Raw genomic sequence first — 19881 nt, 5'->3', positions numbered from 1 at the left:
TTTCAGTAGTTTGGGAAAAAATTTTTTTTTTTTTTTTTTTTTTTTTTTTCATTTTGAAATTTATCTTTTTCTTCCTACAGACATTCTCCCTCAAAGAAGTTTTGTAATTGAGAGGAAAATGGGCACATGGGCACTCAATAATCCAAAAAAAAGCTTCAAATTTCCTTTTAAAGAGACCAACATATAATTATCTTTATGCATAATTTCTCTATTCATAGTGGTAACAGAAGGTAAAAATAAGCTTGGGAATTGCATAGGAAATGGACAAAATGCATATAATAACAGAGCAATTTTTAGCAATTAACAGACATCATACACACAAAACCCTAGTTCTTCATACATACAATAGAAGAAACATTCAGAAATTGAAAATAGCTCTTTCATAATAGGAGGTAAAGCAATGAGCCTGATGAAAACAACATACTAGTCACATGAGTACAACTTACTATTCATCAACTTCAATACAAAAAGTTAGATAGTTACCCTTTGATAGGGTAAGTCGAAAATTTTACTACCTCTCTACTTACCTTCAATTGGCGATATTATGTTGTAGCCTTGAATTTCTATGAAAATGGGATCCTTTTTTTTTAAATCAAGATCGAAATTGATAGAAGGAGAGAAAGAGGGGAGGGAGTGGGAGGAAGAGAGAAAGATAGATAGGGAATTGAAAATACAACATGGGAACATTTTCCGAGGAAACTCTGTGCGATAATGTTATTTCTCTCTCTCCCAGATCAGGGGATTTATTTTTCAATATAACTTTTCTTTTCGCCCTCAGCTCTTTATATTATTTTTAGTATTATTAAAAAATAATAAAATATTATACCTACATACTTGTGTTAATGGTAGGTATAGAGTCACATAGTTTGTTCAGTGGTCAAGGCGTTCGTCTGGTAAATAGGAAGTATTTAATCCCAGCCTAGGCTAGAATTTTATCCTTATTCATTAGAGAATTTCACCAGATAATAAAAAAGTTCTTAGAAAATGTCTTTTTTTTGCCAAAGATATACTAAGTTGAGCTTCAATTACAACCCAACAGGGACGTTCTAGTGTTAGCCTTTAAGGCTGTACGCGACCAATCTCATTACTTTCAAACAGACTAACTATTTTCCATACAATAAAACATACGAGGCGCGAGGGCTGATTCGGAAGGACTTTTCCGTCCTGGTAAGCGATAGTAAAAACAAGGTAGGGAGCGTTCTGTCATAAATAAACAATAAAATTCATCCTTCTAATTCGAAATCCTCCCAAAACCGAGACAGGACATAAAAAGTATTAGCTCTCAACTTTTCAATGTCGTACTAAACTTTCTATCCAGTTCCTCGTGACCTTTATGAGCATTTCGCTGAAAAGTGCCCCATAAAACTTCTTATGTCGCACACAAAATTGTCGATGCTTTCAAAATAAAAAAAGTACCCAACGTCTTTTAGCAGGGCGTCTTATAAACGACTGATGTTTTTCCGTAATATCTACGAACGCGTACTGGCTAGTGAACGACATGAACGACATGATTCTTAGGAATGAAAAAAAATCCCATTTTCGGTATGATTTGGCTTTCGTCTTTTCGCGGTCATATTGGCTGAATTTTACGGAAGTTTCGATGAACAATGGCTTCAATCATGGACGGCCTTTTCGTTTTAATATTCAACAGGTCGATGCCTAATGGAAATTCAGATAGATTAACCACAAGATATTGACAGTAAATTCTAATCAAAACATTGTTGTGGCTCATTCACAGGTCGATGCCTAATGGAAATTCAGATAGATTAACCACAAGATATTGACAGTAAATTCTAATCAAAACATTGTTGTGGCTCATTCCTGAATGACATGTTGGTGTATAAGCTACAAGTGAGTAAATAATTATTAGGGGATTCGTAGGAAAATACTAAAATATGTACCGCATTTACTCCAAATACAACACCATTCCTTTCAGAAATTGGACCCTGGACAAAAATTTGCGAAAGAGGACAAAATGCCAAAAAGCTCTGGAATGTGTTCCTGTTGTCCGTTTACTTGCCCTTTGTATACCTACAGGTCACTTGTCTTTTATCTTAACGGTTTTCTTATTTGTTTTTTTATTTCAGGTTAATGGAAAGTGGGGCCTTCCAGACTTTGTGTGTGACTTTTATATCGCCATGGATGTTATGTGTAGCACTTCATCCATCTTCAATTTAGTAGCCATAAGTATAGATAGGTAAGTCATTCCTTTACTCTTTATTTTTAATTTCTACTTTTAGTAGAATAGATATGTACCTACATTGAATACTAGAGGGAAACTTTGTTTTACTAAATTTTCGAATGTGTTCCTGTTGTCCGTTTACTTGCCCTTTGTATACCTACAGGTCACTTGTCTTTTATCTTAACGGTTTTCTTATTTGTTTTTTTATTTCAGGTTAATGGAAAGTGGGGCCTTCCAGACTTTGTGTGTGACTTTTATATCGCCATGGATGTTATGTGTAGCACTTCATCCATCTTCAATTTAGTAGCCATAAGTATAGATAGGTAAGTCATTCCTTTACTCTTTATTTTTAAATTCTACTTTTGGTAGAATAGATATGTACCTACATTGAATACTAGAGGGAAACTTTGTTTTAGTTCTATGGGGAAACTTTGTTTTACTAAATTTTCAACTATGGAATTCAAATGGACCCGGAGAAATCAAAACATTAGATAAAAAATAACTGTGATAGCGGTATTAAAAATGACGTAAGTACCAATGTTTTTTTACCATTCGCTTTGTAATCTAGCTTGAAACCATTGGAGACGAAATGTCTCGTCAGTTTTATTTTTAGAAATGTATGTGCTCAAAAACAACACCGTTTTTTAAAACAATATACCTAGGTACCTACATGTGTTTTCACATCCTTCTATTTTATAAGCATTTGAATCTCGGAAATTGAATGAGACTGTGAGACATAAATTGAAAAACTCAGGCTAAATATGATTAAAAGTATGATCTTTAAGGCCGGGAATTAGATATGGGGGGGGGGGGGGGGCAAGTGCGGTGTAAGTATGGTAATTTCATAAATCTCGACCAGTGGCGAGTAACAAAGATTTGTGAAGAGACAAAAGACTGAAAGGTACTTGAATTCTTTAAACATCAGAGGTGTGCCTGCTCTTATTTGTAGCCAAAAATCAGAGAATATTTCAGTAAAAATTGCGGATCGGGACTCTGTAAATTTAGGATTTGTGTTCATATAAATTGGGGTAAAATTATTTTAAAAGGTTTGAGTTCATAATCACTTCGGGCTGCGTATTTATGTACCTAGCTATATTTTAAGGTCGTCAGCAAAAGCGATTGTAGTACCCAGTCAATAGAGAGATAAATAGTTAGGTGATATTATTTATATGTGTCTCCCTATTATTATAATGTGATCCTCCCTATTATTCGACACTGAAAAGAACGCAAAGCTCTCGTTTGTTCGTAAACACAGGACGTCCCTGTCCCTGTTATGAAAAATCTTCACAAGTAGGTACGTACAGCTCAAAGTGCCCTAGAATTTTCCTCTCCAGATATTTGAAAGATGACATAAAATGCCGAGAGCAGAGAGACAGCCTTTTAACTTTTAAAACAATGTGAATAGGAACACTTCCGCCTCCTATGTTTTTGATAATTTCCAGGAATTTTCCTCTCCAGATATTTGAAAGATGACATAAAATGCCGAGAGCAGAGAGACAGCCTTTTAACTTTTAAAACAATGTGAATAGGGAACACTTCCGCCTCCTATGTTTTTGATAATTTCCAACTCGACAGAGCTTTGAAGGTAAATTGAACTCTGAACTTTCCCACACTAAGAGCTTTTAAAAGGGCGAAACATATTTCACTCTACTAAGTAGTTTTGTAAATAACATTCAGCTCCAACTCCTGCTGATCTGATAACATTGCCTAGTGTTAAAATCCCAATAATGTCTCCAAATATCCACAGTTCATGTCCTTTAGAATCCTTTGACCTAAAACTTTAAGCTTTGTAGCCTCAGAAGTCACACAATAAGATGAGAAAATTCTGGAACAAAAAGGGAATAAAATTATATATCTAGTTTGACTTTGACCACACACCTACCTTTTCAGCCCGTCTTTCCTTTATTATTACGATAGTAATAAAAAGATATAAGGGACGGACTATTGTATTTGCTTCGGTGTCTGTCTGTCCCCACAGAAGGACTTATCCAAACCTGTTCGACCTATATATCAAATTAAAGGTCTTTTTACAAGGAACACGAAAGTGGTGGTGCAAATATTGTACAGAAAACAAAAAGCCAGAAAACCAAAAAAAAAAAACTGGTTTTTGGGGGATTTTTTTTTCACATTTTCTCACACAAATGAGCTCTGATCTTGAAATTTGTCGCGACGACCTATGATCTCAAAGCAAGAAAATTTTAGATAAGACATCAGTCGTTAATTTGAGACCGGTTTTAGCGTCACCCATGTTAAGCTACACCGAGCAAGGCCAATAAATGGATGGGTGACTTAAACATTATATTGGTGGTTATTAGGAAACATTAAAAGGAATAAAGGAAGAACGGGCTCTAGTCTTGATTTTAAATCATTACATGAAAGATGAAAGTATGTAGGAACATAATTATATTATTTAGTAATAGGGAGCGCGAAGCGCGACCGTAAACAAGGGAATGCGAAGCGCGACCGCATGCACAACCGTGCGAAGCCCCGGGAGCGTGCAGCGCGACCGTATACGCAACCTCCCGAACACGTAGTGCGAGTAATAGTAGTACATAGGTACTAATTTTCTTTAACCACGATCGAGTAGACTACAGGCTAAAAATTTCCCGGAGGGACGGGCCCAGCTTGTTCATTTAAATCTAAGGATTAGGTGATGAAAAATGCTTTCAGTATGAACCCCATTCAGTGGTTATTTTTCCCTCAAAAATCAGATGTTATCATCACCACTATTATTTTTTTCTGATTTCAGATATATAGCTGTGACTCAACCAATCAAATACGCCAAACATAAAAACAATCGGCGTGTCTGGCTCACAATCGTTCTGGTCTGGGCTATCAGTGTGGCCATTGGAAGTCCAATCGTTCTAGGTCTCAATAATACGCCTGATCGAGTACCAGACTTGTGTCTCTTCTACAGCTCTGACTTTATCATTTATTCATCCCTGTCCAGTTTTTATATCCCGTGCATTATTATGGTGTTTTTATACTACAATATTTTTAAGGTAAGTAGTAATCACAATGCCCTGAATTTCAGATTGATGGAAATTGAAGAGCCCATGTTTTAGAATACGTAGAAATCCAATATCAATATGAGCCACTCTATGTTATTTATTATAGGTTTATAAAATCTCATTAAAAGGAAGGAACATAAAAAAATGTCCCGGTCCATTAAACCTTATTCAATACAACCTAAACTCAATGGATTCACAAGAATGAGAACCTACCCCGCCTCTATTTAATTTTCAAAATTGAAGCATGCAAAAACTCACCAAATACCTCTAAGTATTATTTATGCATACACGCGTATGTATGTAGGTATGTATATTCATAAGTAGGGTACATATATTATACAATTTTTCCTCTTGACAATCAAGTATATTATATTGTGTTTGACAAGTGAGACATATAAATTAGTTCAAGAGCTATTGACTCTATTGATGTATTCAGAACTGGAGAACTGAATTATAAATCCTTCTTCAAGTTGAAATAAATTGCATAGATTTTCCATACTCTTGAACGAACAATGAGAAGTAGTTTGTTTTACATGTTTTATAGACATTTTTCTTTTTTTCATTCATGTTAGCATTGTTCTTGAGATAACAAATTGGAGAAAGATGAAAATGCGGTGTCTCAATGAGCGATGGAAAGAATGGGAAATGGGAACTTTAGATTTATTTATACCTACTCTCAACACTAAAGTAACAGTATAGGGAAGTTCATTCTTATCCTTCAGGGTTTGTTCATTATACAAGTGCCTACCTAACTTGAAATATGACATGACTTGGAGTATAAAGAATACTGTATACCATTTAATAAAATGGGTTTCTTTGAATTGGTCGCGATCAAATTAAAAATCCAACCTGCCTACCTATGCTATGGTACATGAGAAAAAGACCCACTCCAAAAGCTGTCAGAGACTTCTGGGAATCTACTAACTGATAGCTGTAAATAATGATGGCACCAGTCCATAGGGACTCGTGATGAAATATTCACCAGTTTTCAAGTTTTTAATTGCTGACGAAGCTTTTTTGATTCCCACATGGAACATTTACCTAATATGCTGTTGCCATTGTGTTTGAGGGCTCCTACTCTTTTTCAACACCCAGTTTTTTTTGGGGGGGGGGGGGGGGCATAATTTTAAATAATTGTACATGTAAGAACGATGATTTATTTCAGTTCATATTTTGGCAAAACCCTACTCTTTTTATACATATACCTAAATAATAATAATAAACAGGATTTTTTTACTACTATTTAAAAGATTTCAGTTCCGGTTACGATAGCGTGAATGAGTTATTTATTCGCAAAAAATATAAATTGTATCTATTTATATATAAATTTTTATTCTTCCTTTTTTCTAGTATAAAATATGAGTTTTCTTGGCAAGCTATTAATGGTACTGTCACTACAGTTTCATTTCATCTACACATAAATAGTCCTCTGATAGGAATATTTATTTCAGTTAAGAAATATACAAGGATTATTTTGGTATTGTAATACCTTTCAAGGTGAAAATGTTGATTTTCTGACGTAATAATCTAACTAAAATGTTCTCCTGTTTTCCTTTCCCAAAATAACTGACCCTGCCTCGTAAGATTCTTATGTGACAGTTCAAAATACTAAGTGAAATTTGACTACTAGGAATTTCCATTTGCAACTCAATGAATAGAGATATCCCTGAAAGAAAGACGTGAGAAAGGGGGGTAGAAGTGGTCTCTTGACTTTTTCATTTTGGTAGATTTCATCGATCCAATCTGTTTACAAGAAAAATAAAATCATCGCTAATAATAAGTAGCGACAATTTTATTTTTCTAACAATTATTATTGTTGTTACTTTGTGAGTCATAAAAAAATCAAGTGATTTCGTTGTAGTGCTATAGGTCTTGCATAATTTATTCATTATTTTTAGGAGAAAGATATTCAAAAATAAAATGGTGGTACGAGACAAAGGTACATTTCACATTTCACACACAAAGGCCGTTCGATTTTCTACTTTATTCCAACTTTCCTCCCGACTTGATGTCTTTCTCAAGGAGCAAAAAGGGCACTGAAAGGAAGCAGAAAAGCGTACCTACCTATTCAAAGGATTTAATGTCAAAATATCATACGAAGTCAGAAGCTCGTATGTAATATAATTAAATTAAAAAGCGTGTAACGTTTCCATTTATCTCCTTCTTCTTAATATTTTTTTTCCAGAGGAAATTAAAAATTAGATATTTCTTCTCACATGGGAGGTATACGTGACAAAAGTGACTTTAGATTTGTAGCACAGGATGTTGGAAAAGTAGTCTGGCATCAAAGGAGATAGTCATGAGTTTATCATTTGCAGTAAGGCACATTGCATACATAAAAGAATTTCTAGGCGACCATACAAATTTTATGCCAATATTAGTGCGAATAATTCATAAGTAAACTCTTAAGTGACTTTAGATTTGTAGCACAGGATGTTGGAAAAGTAGTCTGGCATCAAAGGAGATAGTCATGAGTTTATCATTTGCAGTAAGGCCCATTGCATACATGAAAGAATTTCTAGGCGACCATACAAATTTTATGCCAATATTAGTGCGAATAATTCATAAGTAAACTCTTCGTAAACTTACATACGACATACCTATAGGTAACTAGAAATCCATGATTTTGGACATTGTGGTAAAAAAAAAAAAAATAGAGGATAACATTCCATACCTCGGCTGGGATTGAACCCATGCCTTCCTGCGAACGTCCTCACCAAAAGGCATGTACTAACCCAGTTTAGTAATAAAAAAAAGAAGTTATCCAAAACTTTGATTAAATGGTATACGAGTGTAGGCAGAACACTAGCAAATAATTTGAAAAAGTAAAGCCAATGTTCAAAATTATGCAAATTCAGACTGTTTCGGCTTTTGGAGAGTTTTTTGGGGCAATATGGTAATGAGTCACCTATGGTTGGGACTAAATTTTGTTTAAAATTATTGAATTGAATTACCTACCTATCTCGCACAAACTTTCTTGTTTTTATGAACAATTAAAGTTACACAAATTTAAATTTTCCTAAACACAAAGAATAATATGTTAGATGTACAGTATGACGCAAAAGTCCCAGCACAGCCTTCACCAGCTGTGATTTTTCATATTATTTTTATGAATATGGCTGGGGGACTAACAGAGAGCATACCAGCCTGAAATTCCCCTTGCTAAAGAATTAGCAAAAGTTTACAATGTTTACATAATTATAAGTGTGTATGTAAGAAACAGGTACGTGACATCAAATTTAGACTAAAAATTGTAATGAGTTTTTGCTTTCCAAAAATAATAGACTGAATTTTTATTATTGTTCACGATAGTTTATTATTTTCCATCTATTGAAGAATACACGATATATCTAAGTACAAGCATGTTTAGATTGTTTAGTAAAATCTGGAAAACAAATCACGTAAATCTTAATAATTTGTGAGTCAAATCAGAACTTATCTCTAATTTTAAAAGCTCAAGATTTTTCTTGATCACAAACGAGTAGATGGATCCTGCAAACCTAAATAAATAGGTAATACTAACAATGTGTACATATTTACTTACGTGAATGTTCATTATGTTTTTTTTTTATTTTTATTATTCATTAAAATAATAATAAAATTAATAAAAACAAGGATGTAGGTACCTTACATAAAAAAAAGGTAAAAAGGGTAAAAAATGGACCTTAATGGTGAATAAGGTAAAGGTAAAATGTAAATAGGTACCCGAATATGCAACGACTAAAAATGCTAAAATATCACAAAACTTTGTGAATGGAAGTTTTATTTTTTATTTCCCCCGAAAACTTCTCCTTTTTTTGACTTACTACCTATTACATTTATGTTTTCAAAATGGAATTTGGATGTTTGAGCAAAACTTTTGATTTTGAACTCTTTGACATGACTGGTTATTTCACCACGACCCATTAGAAAACAAAAAGCCTTTAATCTTATCGGTCAAGCGTACAGGGGATTTTAGGGGACTTTTGAGCCATGATTCAGGGTCAGATACCGAAGCTTTTGGCGAAGAAAACCCTTTGTTACTAATTTTTCCGAAGTGAAAGTCTAATTTTCCTGTACTACTAATAATTTTCCCTCTGATTTAGGACAATCCTAAATGGTTCGCAGTTGGTAGTTACGGATTCTAATTCATCTTGACAACGGTTTAATATCGCTATTTATCAAGATAAAATCGGATGATTTTCTGAGTCTGGACGATTGTAAACAAAACAATCTGCATAGTAGGTATTCGTGCGCGCACCGTTAGATTGGTGCGCATACTCAGATAGTATCTTATGCGTTATCATTATCAGATAAGAATACAGTGCTTATCGATGCCAACAATAAGCGTTGAATAGTAAGCATTGAATTTAAAGTTAATGTCTGAAAGAATTCTTATAAATTTGGCAATTATACCGGAGTACTTCATCAAGTCAGGATGGCCGAGCGGTCTAAGGCGCTGCGTTCAGGTCGCAGTCCACTCTGTGGGCGTGGGTTCGAATCCCACTTCTGACAAATATTTTTACCCTCGTTTTACGAGATGGTTTGGTTAATTTAAATTCCAGTTCTTTTAACGAATCGGAGTATATTTTTGAATTGGCGAAATTAGTCTCCATTAGAATTTTGGGGTTTTTGGCGCAATCAGATGTTGCCCCATATATTGAACAAATTTCTAAATACCAAAACTTGTTATAAAAAAAGTTATAAAAAAAGGTGTCTAGTTTGCTTTACATAAACAGCAAAGTAAGGGCTAAAATTTTTTACATTTTTCTAATTAAACTCAATTGCTGATGTGTCTAGAAAAAAGGACCCTTAGATAGGGAAAAAAAACCTTAGGTCATAAATGCCTTATCAACATTTTTTTCCTCTCTTGAGAGACATACCCACATTGTAACTCCTAGAGTTTCTAAAACACTAGCCAGACGGTCATTTTGCTAAGCCAGGCTTTTTAAGTGTGCTACGTTCGACTGAAATTCACAAGGTAATAATAGACTTATATTAAAATCCCATTGTGTAATCCCCGCCCATGTTTTATCGTGTAAAAGATAATGTCATTCAAAGGTCTTATCAGGAGCCTTTAGTAAAGAAAATGCGGGTGAACACTCGAAAAAAATACTAAAGGCGTAAAGATTCCCTCAAAATGTGTAGGTCAGTTCATTATGGAAAAGGACTCCTTCGAAAATGAGATTTTTTATGCATCTACCAATTACGAACACGGAGTTTAATACGTATTACGTATCATTGTGTCTCAAATTGTCTTTAATATTTGGAGAAGGGTTTACGTAAAAAAATCCAAACAAATGGACGTAAGATTGAAAGGGAAAAGTAGAATAAGTACCTATACCTACCAAAGAAAAGTAAGAAAAAGGAGTAATAAAATGGAAATAAAATATAACGTAAAAAATACACAGGCAACGTAAAGTTTGAGAAAAACCCAGAGAGAACGAAAAGTAAATAAAATGTACTGAAAACTTTCGTTATTAAGTTAAAAATTTGACAAAGTAGCATTTGTGAGATACAGAATGATAAAATTAAGAATGAGATGAGATAGAGAAGAGGCGGTAAGAAGGGAATCAAAAGAGGATCGCAGGAGAGAGCAATAAAAGAAATAAAAAAGTAAAAGAGAAGTATATAAAGATGCGAAGAGATACTCGTACCTACCTACCAATAAAAAAGTCAAGAGATTGTTTCATAGAAAAAGTGTAACAACTGTGTTAGGAACTCTTTGATGGAAAGAGAAAAACATGTGATAAGAAAATGAAAAGGAAAGAAAAAAGAAAATAAAAATACGTCGGGAAGTAACAGAAAGAGAGTTAAAATTAAATTAAAACAGTGTACGTAAGTTACGCCAACATGCTTTTCTCACAAACAAATAATAAGTACAAAGAAAGTTCTGAGCAAGTTTTTAGACAAAAAAAAGATTTATTTTTAGAGCTTACAAATCGGATTAAATCAGTCAAGAAATCAGTAAAACATCTCTCAGCATGATAGATCGAGTGTCATTTTGAATGTTGAACTAGATTTTTGCCAGATGGTGACAAACATTTCTAAAATTTCTTCCTTCATCCCATCTTGGCCTGTGTCTAGAAGAATTTCCGGGAATACGGTCACAAATTTGGTTAAAACTCACTTTAACTGAGATACAAAATTTAAACCAGGGGGAATGTAGTTAGTTATGGTCCCAGATCTAAAAATAAAACGAAGAGACATCTGCTCTAAAACCACCTACGGTCACAAATTTGGTTAAAACTCACTTTAACTGAGATACAAAATTTAAACCAGGGGGAATGTAGTTAGTTATGGTCCCAGATCTAAATATAAAACGAAGAGACATCTGCTCTAAAACCACCTTTAATAAATGGAGGTGTTACTTATTAACAGCTTTAGGTTTATTTCACTTCTGTTAAATAAGTCCTGACATTTCCGTCCTGAAAAGCTCAATAGGTTTTAGTGCATGCAAGCTCAAATTTCCTTCTCTAGGTAGGTTGGTAGGTATGTTGTTTTCCTAAGCTTCTGAAATATAAACGATGCTTTCCTCTGAAAAAAACACAGACCCCTTTCCCCAAGGTTATTGGATTTGGTAGCAAAATAATGAAAAGTGGGGATAAAACTTGACATTCTGGTTCCTCAATTTATTTCTTTACTTTCTAGAGCATATCACTCTAAAGAACCTATACAATGTTCTCCCAAAAGCACAATAGTTATTGGAATGGCTAATCTGATCAACCAACTCAAAAATCAAACCCACGAACATAATGGAATTCGATCGAAAAAAAATCCTGTAATATCATCCTTCCTCTCCCAGGAATTTTCCTGTCCTAGAATGATACCCTACATTTTCAATCTGAAAAGTTAATGAAAATTTCAATCGATCGAAATTTTAAATATTTGTTTCATGCGCTCCCTGAAGGCACCAAAGTCCCTAAGCTAAAATGAATCGTTTGTAGTCGATAAAAAAAAAAATTCTGAATCATCTAAGTTGCATGCAGTCTGTTGAGTAAATTTGAATAATTTCATTATTAGGTCACTGGCTAGTCGAAAAAAACTCCCCGTTCCAAACAATCCATGTAGTTAGTTATGGTCCCAGATCTAAAAATAAAACGAAGAGACATCTGCTCTAAAACCACCTATAATAAATGGAGGTGTTACTTATTAACAGCTTTAGGTTTATTTCACTTCTGTTAAATAAGTCCTGACATTTCCGTCCTGAAAAGCTCAATAGGAAAAAAAAAACCTTTTACCTAAGTCCTCGTCTTCATTTTGCTTGAAAAAAGAAAACACATTAAGCTGCTTGTATTAGTTCCCCTGGGTCGTCCGTTTAGATATTTCTTCTCTTGCGTCTTACACTCGGTGATTTCTTTAATTGACATCTCCTTTCTGAACTGACCTTTCTTTCTTATACCTACGTCTCCTTCTTCTCTCACACTTCTTGTAACTCCTCCTCCTCCTCTTCCTTCTTCTTTTTCTTCTTCCTATCCATTGACGTAGTCTTTTTAGAGAGCTATTGAGATGTTTTTGATTTCGTTAGACAACTATATTAATACCCTCGTCATCGGAATTGTGTACTCAAAGGCATCGAAAGGATCGGTTTGTTTGTCAAATAGCTTAGCCCACAAGAGTTTACTACGTCAATCACTTGGGAAAATATTCCATATTTTCAAGCACTCCTTCATCTTTGACAATAGTTACAAAGGGAATGATAAGTCCTTCCTATGAAATGTACGAATTAATGTTAGTGGGCGGGTGTACCTCAAACTATTGCATAACCCTGTGCCATTGTGTTTCTTTGTTTCCGCCAGAAGACACCGTGGTAAACAGCTTTACCACAAATCATGATACCTACTTATTTTCCCCTATTGCATAACCCTGTGCCATTGTGTTTCTTTGTTTCCGCCAGAAGACACCGTGGTAAACAGCTTTACCACAAATCATGATACCTACCTACTTATTTTCCATTTTTTCTGTTCCTCAGGCGCTTAGTAAGCGAGCCAAAAAAGCGAAAGCAGCCCGGAAGCCTCACTTATCAGAGATGAAGCCTGGTATTGTAATTGAAAATGTGGCGCAGACCAGAAGACTGGCCGAGACTACGCTGGTAGCATCTAGTCTGGTACCAAGTAGTTTACTGGATGAGGGTCCAACTTGTACTGGAAGTGGAAGTCAGGTAAGTTTCTTATAATCCAAGTAGGTATATAAGTCCTGCTCCTAGTCCAAGTATATAAATAGCGCTTTATTTAGATTGTCAGCTTAGATCAACATTATGCTAACAGTTTACTTGTACCTAATACCTATATGTATAGCCCAGGACTTACTACCTAAATACAGCTGGGTAAAAGAGAGCTAGAGCATTATTTTAGAAGAAAAAAACCAAGTTCCAGAAAAAAAAATAATATGAACAAAAAGAGGGAAGAAAAGTTAGAGATGAAATTTTTATAAGAACTACAAAATGTAAACTTCAAAAAGAATGTATGTTTTCTTCGTTCGTTTATTCGTTCAATTATTCCAGAATAACGATTTTGAATTCTATTTTTTTCTTTTGTAATCGCAAGGTTAGAGTTCAAAGAAATCTAGGTATTGAATATTTGTACGGGACTCATTTGCATCAAATCATCAGAAAATTAGATACCTATCTACCAACATGTTTCCCCTCATTCTTAAACTAAGCGTATGAATAGGTAGGAACAACATATCTATAGAGGTAGATAAATTTTGTTGAGAGAACAATTTGAAATTTGAAGTATTGGCATTTCTGTACATTAGAAATCTAATAAAATCATGAATTTTCCAGATAATAAAGCCCACTCAACAGGATGAAAATTTTTGAATGAATTTACTTGCAAAGGTCTCTCCCTCCCACACGCGATTAAACATAAATCTCTCTTCTTTCTAATTTTAAATATTTTAATAAAATTAAAATTTTATCTGATTTTTCGCCGTTTTCAAAATGAATCTTCCCTTATAGTTTTTTCACATGGAATGAAAATTCAAGGAGTTTAATCAGATTTAAATTGTGTGCTTTTTTTTACTAAAGCTAAAGATAAAATTCAACGCTAAATTAAGCTCTGGCATATTTTCTAAACCGGAAAATATGACAGAATAACACAAGTCCACAAAATATTTGAATGGACCTGTGAGTTGCAAGCCCTTTTTTCTTTTTTTTTAGAAACCTTCGTAATTATTTCAAAGCTCATTCGTTTCTGCATCGAATGATACCAACCTATTGATATAACCTCATTATTAAGCAAGGAAAATGAGGTTGAATTCTCATCTGTTGAACCTCATTCTCCTGTGTCTACATAACTCCACGGAATAACCTAGAATTTACCTAGTTGATCTGGATTGGAAAATTTGTATCTGAAAATTCAGGAGAACATTTTCAATTGATATAAATAGCGCTTTATTTAGATTGTCAGCTTAGATCAACATTATGCTAACAGTTTACTTGTACCTAATACCTATATGTATAGCCCAGAACTTACTACCTAAATACAGCTGGGTAAAAGAGAGCTAGAGCTTTATTTTAGAAGAAAAAAAAAACTTGAAATTCTGATCCATCAAGAAATAAGCAACCCGGGTATAATGGTATATTGGTATTATATATTCAGAAAATTTCTTGAGATTAAACGTAGGTATCTTGAAATATACCCTCAAGTTCTGTGTTAAGTTGAAATGCTGCATTTAGAGCAAGACCTCAATAGAAACCATTACGGATAAAGAGGTATCAACAACTACCACAAGACTTTTCTCTCCATGTACTTAATATAAAAATAATTGTAATTTAAAATTATTCTCAGTTATTATCCTCGATGGACTGAAACCGTGTTGATAGTTAGTTTTATTATTCTCCTTCTGCTTTTGTTTTGCGTTTTATATCTTCAGCTTCTTCTTAAGTTCTTCCATATTTGCACTTATTTATCGTAATTTCTTTTATTTCCTTGCAACTTGTTTATGTGTTGGTGCATACTCGTACCTATCTCCTAAGTTGGTGTGAATATCAGGTGTTTAGTAATAAAAAAAAGAAGTTATCCAAAACTTTGATTAAATGGTATACGAGTGTAGGCAGAACACTAGCAAATAATTTGAAAAAGTAAAGCCAATGTTCAAAATTATGCAAATTCAGACTGTTTCGGCTTTTGGAGAGTTTTTTGGGGCAATATGGTAATGAGTCACCTATGGTTGGGACTAAATTTTGTTTAAAATTATTGAATTGAATTACCTACCTATCTCGCACAAACTTTCTTGTTTTTATGAACAATTAAAGTTACACAAATTTAAATTTTCCTAAACACAAAGAATAATATGTTAGATGTACAGTATGACGCAAAAGTCCCAGCACAGCCTTCACCAGCTGTGATTTTTCATATTATTTTTATGAATATGGCTGGGGGACTAACAGAGAGCATACCAGCCTGAAATTCCCCTTGCTAAAGAATTAGCAAAAGTTTACAATGTTTACATAATTATAAGTGTGTATGTAAGAAACAGGTACGTGACATCAAATTTAGACTAAAAATTGTAATGAGTTTTTGCTTTCCAAAAATAATAGACTGAATTTTTATTATTGTTCACGATAGTTTATTATTTTCCATCTATTAAACCATACACGATATACCTATCTAAGTACAAGCATTTTTAGATTGTTTAGTAAAATCTGGAAAACAAATCACGTAAATTGCGTTTTATATCTTCAGCTTCTTCTTAAGTTCTTCCATATTTGCACTTATTTATCGTAATTTCTTTTATTTCCTTGCAACTTGTTTATCTGTTGGTGCATACTCGTACCTATCTCCTAAGTTGGTGTGAATATCAGGGTTGAATGGGAGAGATTACCCTTGACAATCGTTTCGTATCGAAACAATACCGTTTAAGCTGTCATATTTTAGTCAAACCTGTCCAATTATCCAGGATTTCCTACATTTCTATCTTGAAACATAAAATTATTTTCAAATCCCCAAATGCTTATCTCGTTTCTAATACGGAACCTTCATCTTGAAGACAAGTTGAATTTCTTTCTAGTGGACTCATAAAATGGTATCTGTTCATTAAAGTTTATTTCTTTTCTTCCGGAAAGAAGAAGAGAATGAGTGGGTAATAAATAAATCACGATAAAGCATATTTATACCACTATATATTATACGATCACTACCCATTCACCCAAACTTTGCCATGAGTTTTGAGATAGCGGGATCCAATTGTGGAAAATCTTAAACCTCGTGCGAGTATTATGTTTCTAAGATGTGAATTTATTATTGGAAAATTTGCATCTCTTGTGCTGGATATTACCCACCATGTGAAAGAGATAATCTGGAATGACTTATTCATAACTTGGTTCACTCGTAAGCTCGGCCCTTTGTACTTTCTCTAATTTATTGGTGGTATGATTGTGTTCAGAATCTTTTTCTCTTTCTTACGCCCTTTCTTCATTTTCTTAGAAGATGAAAAAAGATAAAAATACCTATATACATTTTATGTAAATATCTCTTACATAGACTTATCAGTTTTACTCTTTGTAAAAATTGGAATTGTATTCCCGTAGACTCCATAAAAAACTAGGAAGGTATATTATTTATGTAGGTAGTTTCTCACTGAGTTCCTTTTATTATTCCTTTCGAATTTACAAAACACGCAAAAATGGGCCTTGTGTCGGTACAAATTCCGGAAAAACTAAATTTTTCCCCAAAGACGTTGAGACCAAATGTAGCGGAAACATTTTTAATACCTTTTAGATTTTTTTCTTCCAGATTTTTTTCTATTGTTCTGACCTCAGAATTTTGTTTGTTCCCAGGATGATGAAGCCGAGATAGATGATGAAGGTGATAGATCTCCAGGCTCCGGGGATGAGTGCAACGTGCTACCCAATGAAAAGTGTACAGAGTTTATATTGGCGACCGTTGTGGAGGAAGCAGTGTAAGTATCTTTATTGTTTCCTCACATTTTATAGATGATGAAGGTGATAGATCTCCAGGCTCCGGGGATGAGTGCAACGTGCTACCCAATGAAAAGTGTACAGAGTTTATATTGGCGACTGTTGTGGAGGAAGCAGTGTAAGTATCTTTATTGTTTCCTCACATTTTGTTTCAAGCTTTGTGTTATGCTGAAGGCAATACACAACTTTTAGTAACCGCTTCGCTGATTAATTTGTACCTACCCCAAGTTTCTACTTTTTTTTTATTATTATTATTATTATTATTATTTAATTTCGCAAATGCAATAATGGTTGCTAGTCACATAGTAGCTTGAAGCTACCCAAAGAGTCCTAATGAAATTCAAATAAATTCAAAAAAGAAGTAGAAAAATGTTCGACTTTTACGAGAAATGAAGTGTTTCGTTGTGTCTAACCTGGTATAATACTCACATATGCGTCTACCCAAGCTTTGTGTTATGCTGAAGGCAATACACAACTTTTAGTAACCGCTTCGCTGATTAATTTGTACCTACCCCAAGTTTCTACTTTTTTATTATTATTATTTAATTTCGCGAATGCAATAATGGTTGCTAGTCACATAGTAGCTTGAAGCTACCCAAATAGTCCTAATGAAATTCAAATGAATTCAAAAAAGAAGTAGAAAAATCTTCGACTTTTACGAGAAATGAAGTGTTTCGTTGTGTCTAACCCTGGTATAATACTCACATATGCTTCTACCTATACTCGTACAAAGTTACCTATGTACTTTATTGGTACATAAAATATCTACATACTTGGTTTCTTGTTCTTTCTAATCCCTGATTTTCCACGAGTTTTCTTTATTTGTCTACGTTTCCTCGCATACTCGTACAAAGTTACCTATGTACTTTATTGGTACATAAAATATCTACATACTTGGTTTCTTGTTCTTTCTAATCCCTGATTTTCTACGAGTTTTCTTGATTTGTCTACGTTTCCTCATTATTACTTTCATTTTCGATAACATAAAGCCTCTGTATTCAAACTCGAAATAAAAGTAACACGTTTTATTTATTCTTAGAAATATGCCTACCTAACTTTTCTCCAATAAGTTTCCTTTGAACCTGCAGCTGAAGGGTGAAGGGTTTTGTGCTCTGATTTCACTCAGTACAATTTCCCTTGTACGAGACTAGGCTACAATAATTATGTCTTATACAAACATAATATCTAAAAGTAAAGCTAGATCCTTGATGAATGTGTTATGTTATCAAAGGCCTAAAGCCGTTTCTCCAAACTTTCATACTCATGTAGGGACTTTTAGGAAGTTTCTCGTACCTACCTGCCCTGTAATGTTCAGCTTATTTTCCATTTTAGCAAACTTTCATACTCATGTAGGGACTTTTAGGAAGTTTCTCGTACCTACCTGCCCTGTAATGTTCAGCTTATTTTCCATTTTAGTGCACTTCAAGTTGAAATAAATTGCATAGATTTTCCATACTCTTGAACGAACAATGAGAAGTAGTTTGTTTTACATGTTTTATAGACATTTTTCTTTTTTTCATTCATGTTAGCATTGTTCTTGAGATAACAAATTGGAGAAAGATGAAAATGCGGTGTCTCAATGAGCGATGGAAAGAATGGGAAATGGGAACTTTAGATTTATTTACCTGCTCTCAACTAAAGTAACAGTATTGGGAAGTTCATTCTTATCCTTCAGGGTTAGTTCATTATACAAGTGCCTACCTAACTTGAAATATGACATGACTTGGAGTATAAAGAATACTGTATACCATTTAATAAAATGGGTTTCTTTGAATTGGTCGCGATCAAATTAAAAATCCAACCTGCCTACCTATGCTATGGTACATGAGAAAAAGACCCACTCCAAAAGCTGTCAGAGACTTCTGGGAATCTACTAACTGATAGCTGTAAATAATGATGGCACCAGTCCATAGGGACTCGTGATGAAATATTCACCAGTTTTCAAGTTTTTAATTGCTGACGAAGCTTTTTTGATTCTAATTAACAAGAAAATTGTAATGAAAGCAATAATCAGAGGAGAAAGAGAGAGGGAGAGAAATAGAAAGAAAGAACGACAGTAAAATTGCAATTCCTACGTTCTAGAACAGAAAAGAACAGTAGACGTGAATGGCAACTGACAGGGACCAAATTGGTAACTACCTAGTATTGGTATGCTGGTACCACTTTTATGATAATCTCAATACTAACTTGTTATCGACTTTCCTTCATTACTCATTACACACCACTTGGTAGTGTTGGTTCAAATTCCCCTGAAAATGTGCTACATCCACTGATTTTCATCTCAAAGCTGGGACAAAATTTGTATGAACGCCGGGTATCTTTGTGAGTATGCAATGTGCAATGAAAAATAAATATATTTGTACTTAGTCCGTTATTTCAACTTCTGTCATGGATCTTTAACTTTTACATAATAATAGATGCATACCTACCTAATTTTTACTTTCTATTATTACAATGATTTTTATTTTTATTAGAATATTGTTTTATTTACACCTAAGTATGAATAAATAACTCGTCATATCCTATACTTATAGTTCACTGACTGATTGTAATTAAAACTCATAAATAATAATAATAAATGAATGAATAACCTTAATTACTGTTGTTAATCATGTGAAATTTTCTTTTGTTAAGATTCCTTTTTCATAGGTGGTTTCTTTATTATACCTATTCTCATTATCGCCGCTGTTTTTGATGTTGCTATATTTTCCTCTTCCTTTAGGCTCCACATTTTTTTTTTTTTTTTTTTTTTTTTTTTAAAACAAAAAAAATTTTTTTTTTTTCCA

At 33.8% G+C, this 19881-nt stretch overlaps 1 protein-coding gene and 1 non-coding gene across 2 annotated transcripts in view; both read left to right on the top strand.

Annotated features, from left to right (window-relative positions):
* Positions 1 to 19881, top strand: part of LOC103507761 (dopamine D2-like receptor) — a 71858-nt gene that overhangs the window by 43481 nt on the left and 8496 nt on the right. Inside the window, exons 3-5 of the mRNA XM_008472271.3 lie at positions 4932 to 5184; positions 13145 to 13333; positions 16955 to 17076. Coding sequence (XP_008470493.1) covers positions 4932 to 5184; positions 13145 to 13333; positions 16955 to 17076 — 564 coding nt within the window. The remainder of the gene's footprint in view (positions 1 to 4931; positions 5185 to 13144; positions 13334 to 16954; positions 17077 to 19881) is intronic.
* On the top strand, positions 9605 to 9687 carry Trnal-cag. The gene has a single exon. It is a non-coding gene; the product is annotated as a tRNA-Leu (tRNA).

Source organism: Diaphorina citri, unplaced genomic scaffold (assembly GCF_000475195.1).
Source record: "Diaphorina citri unplaced genomic scaffold, Diaci psyllid genome assembly version 1.1 scaffold17, whole genome shotgun sequence".
NCBI classification, from domain to species: domain Eukaryota; kingdom Metazoa; phylum Arthropoda; class Insecta; order Hemiptera; family Psyllidae; genus Diaphorina; species Diaphorina citri.
This window is presented reverse-complemented; position numbering and strand designations above follow the sequence as displayed.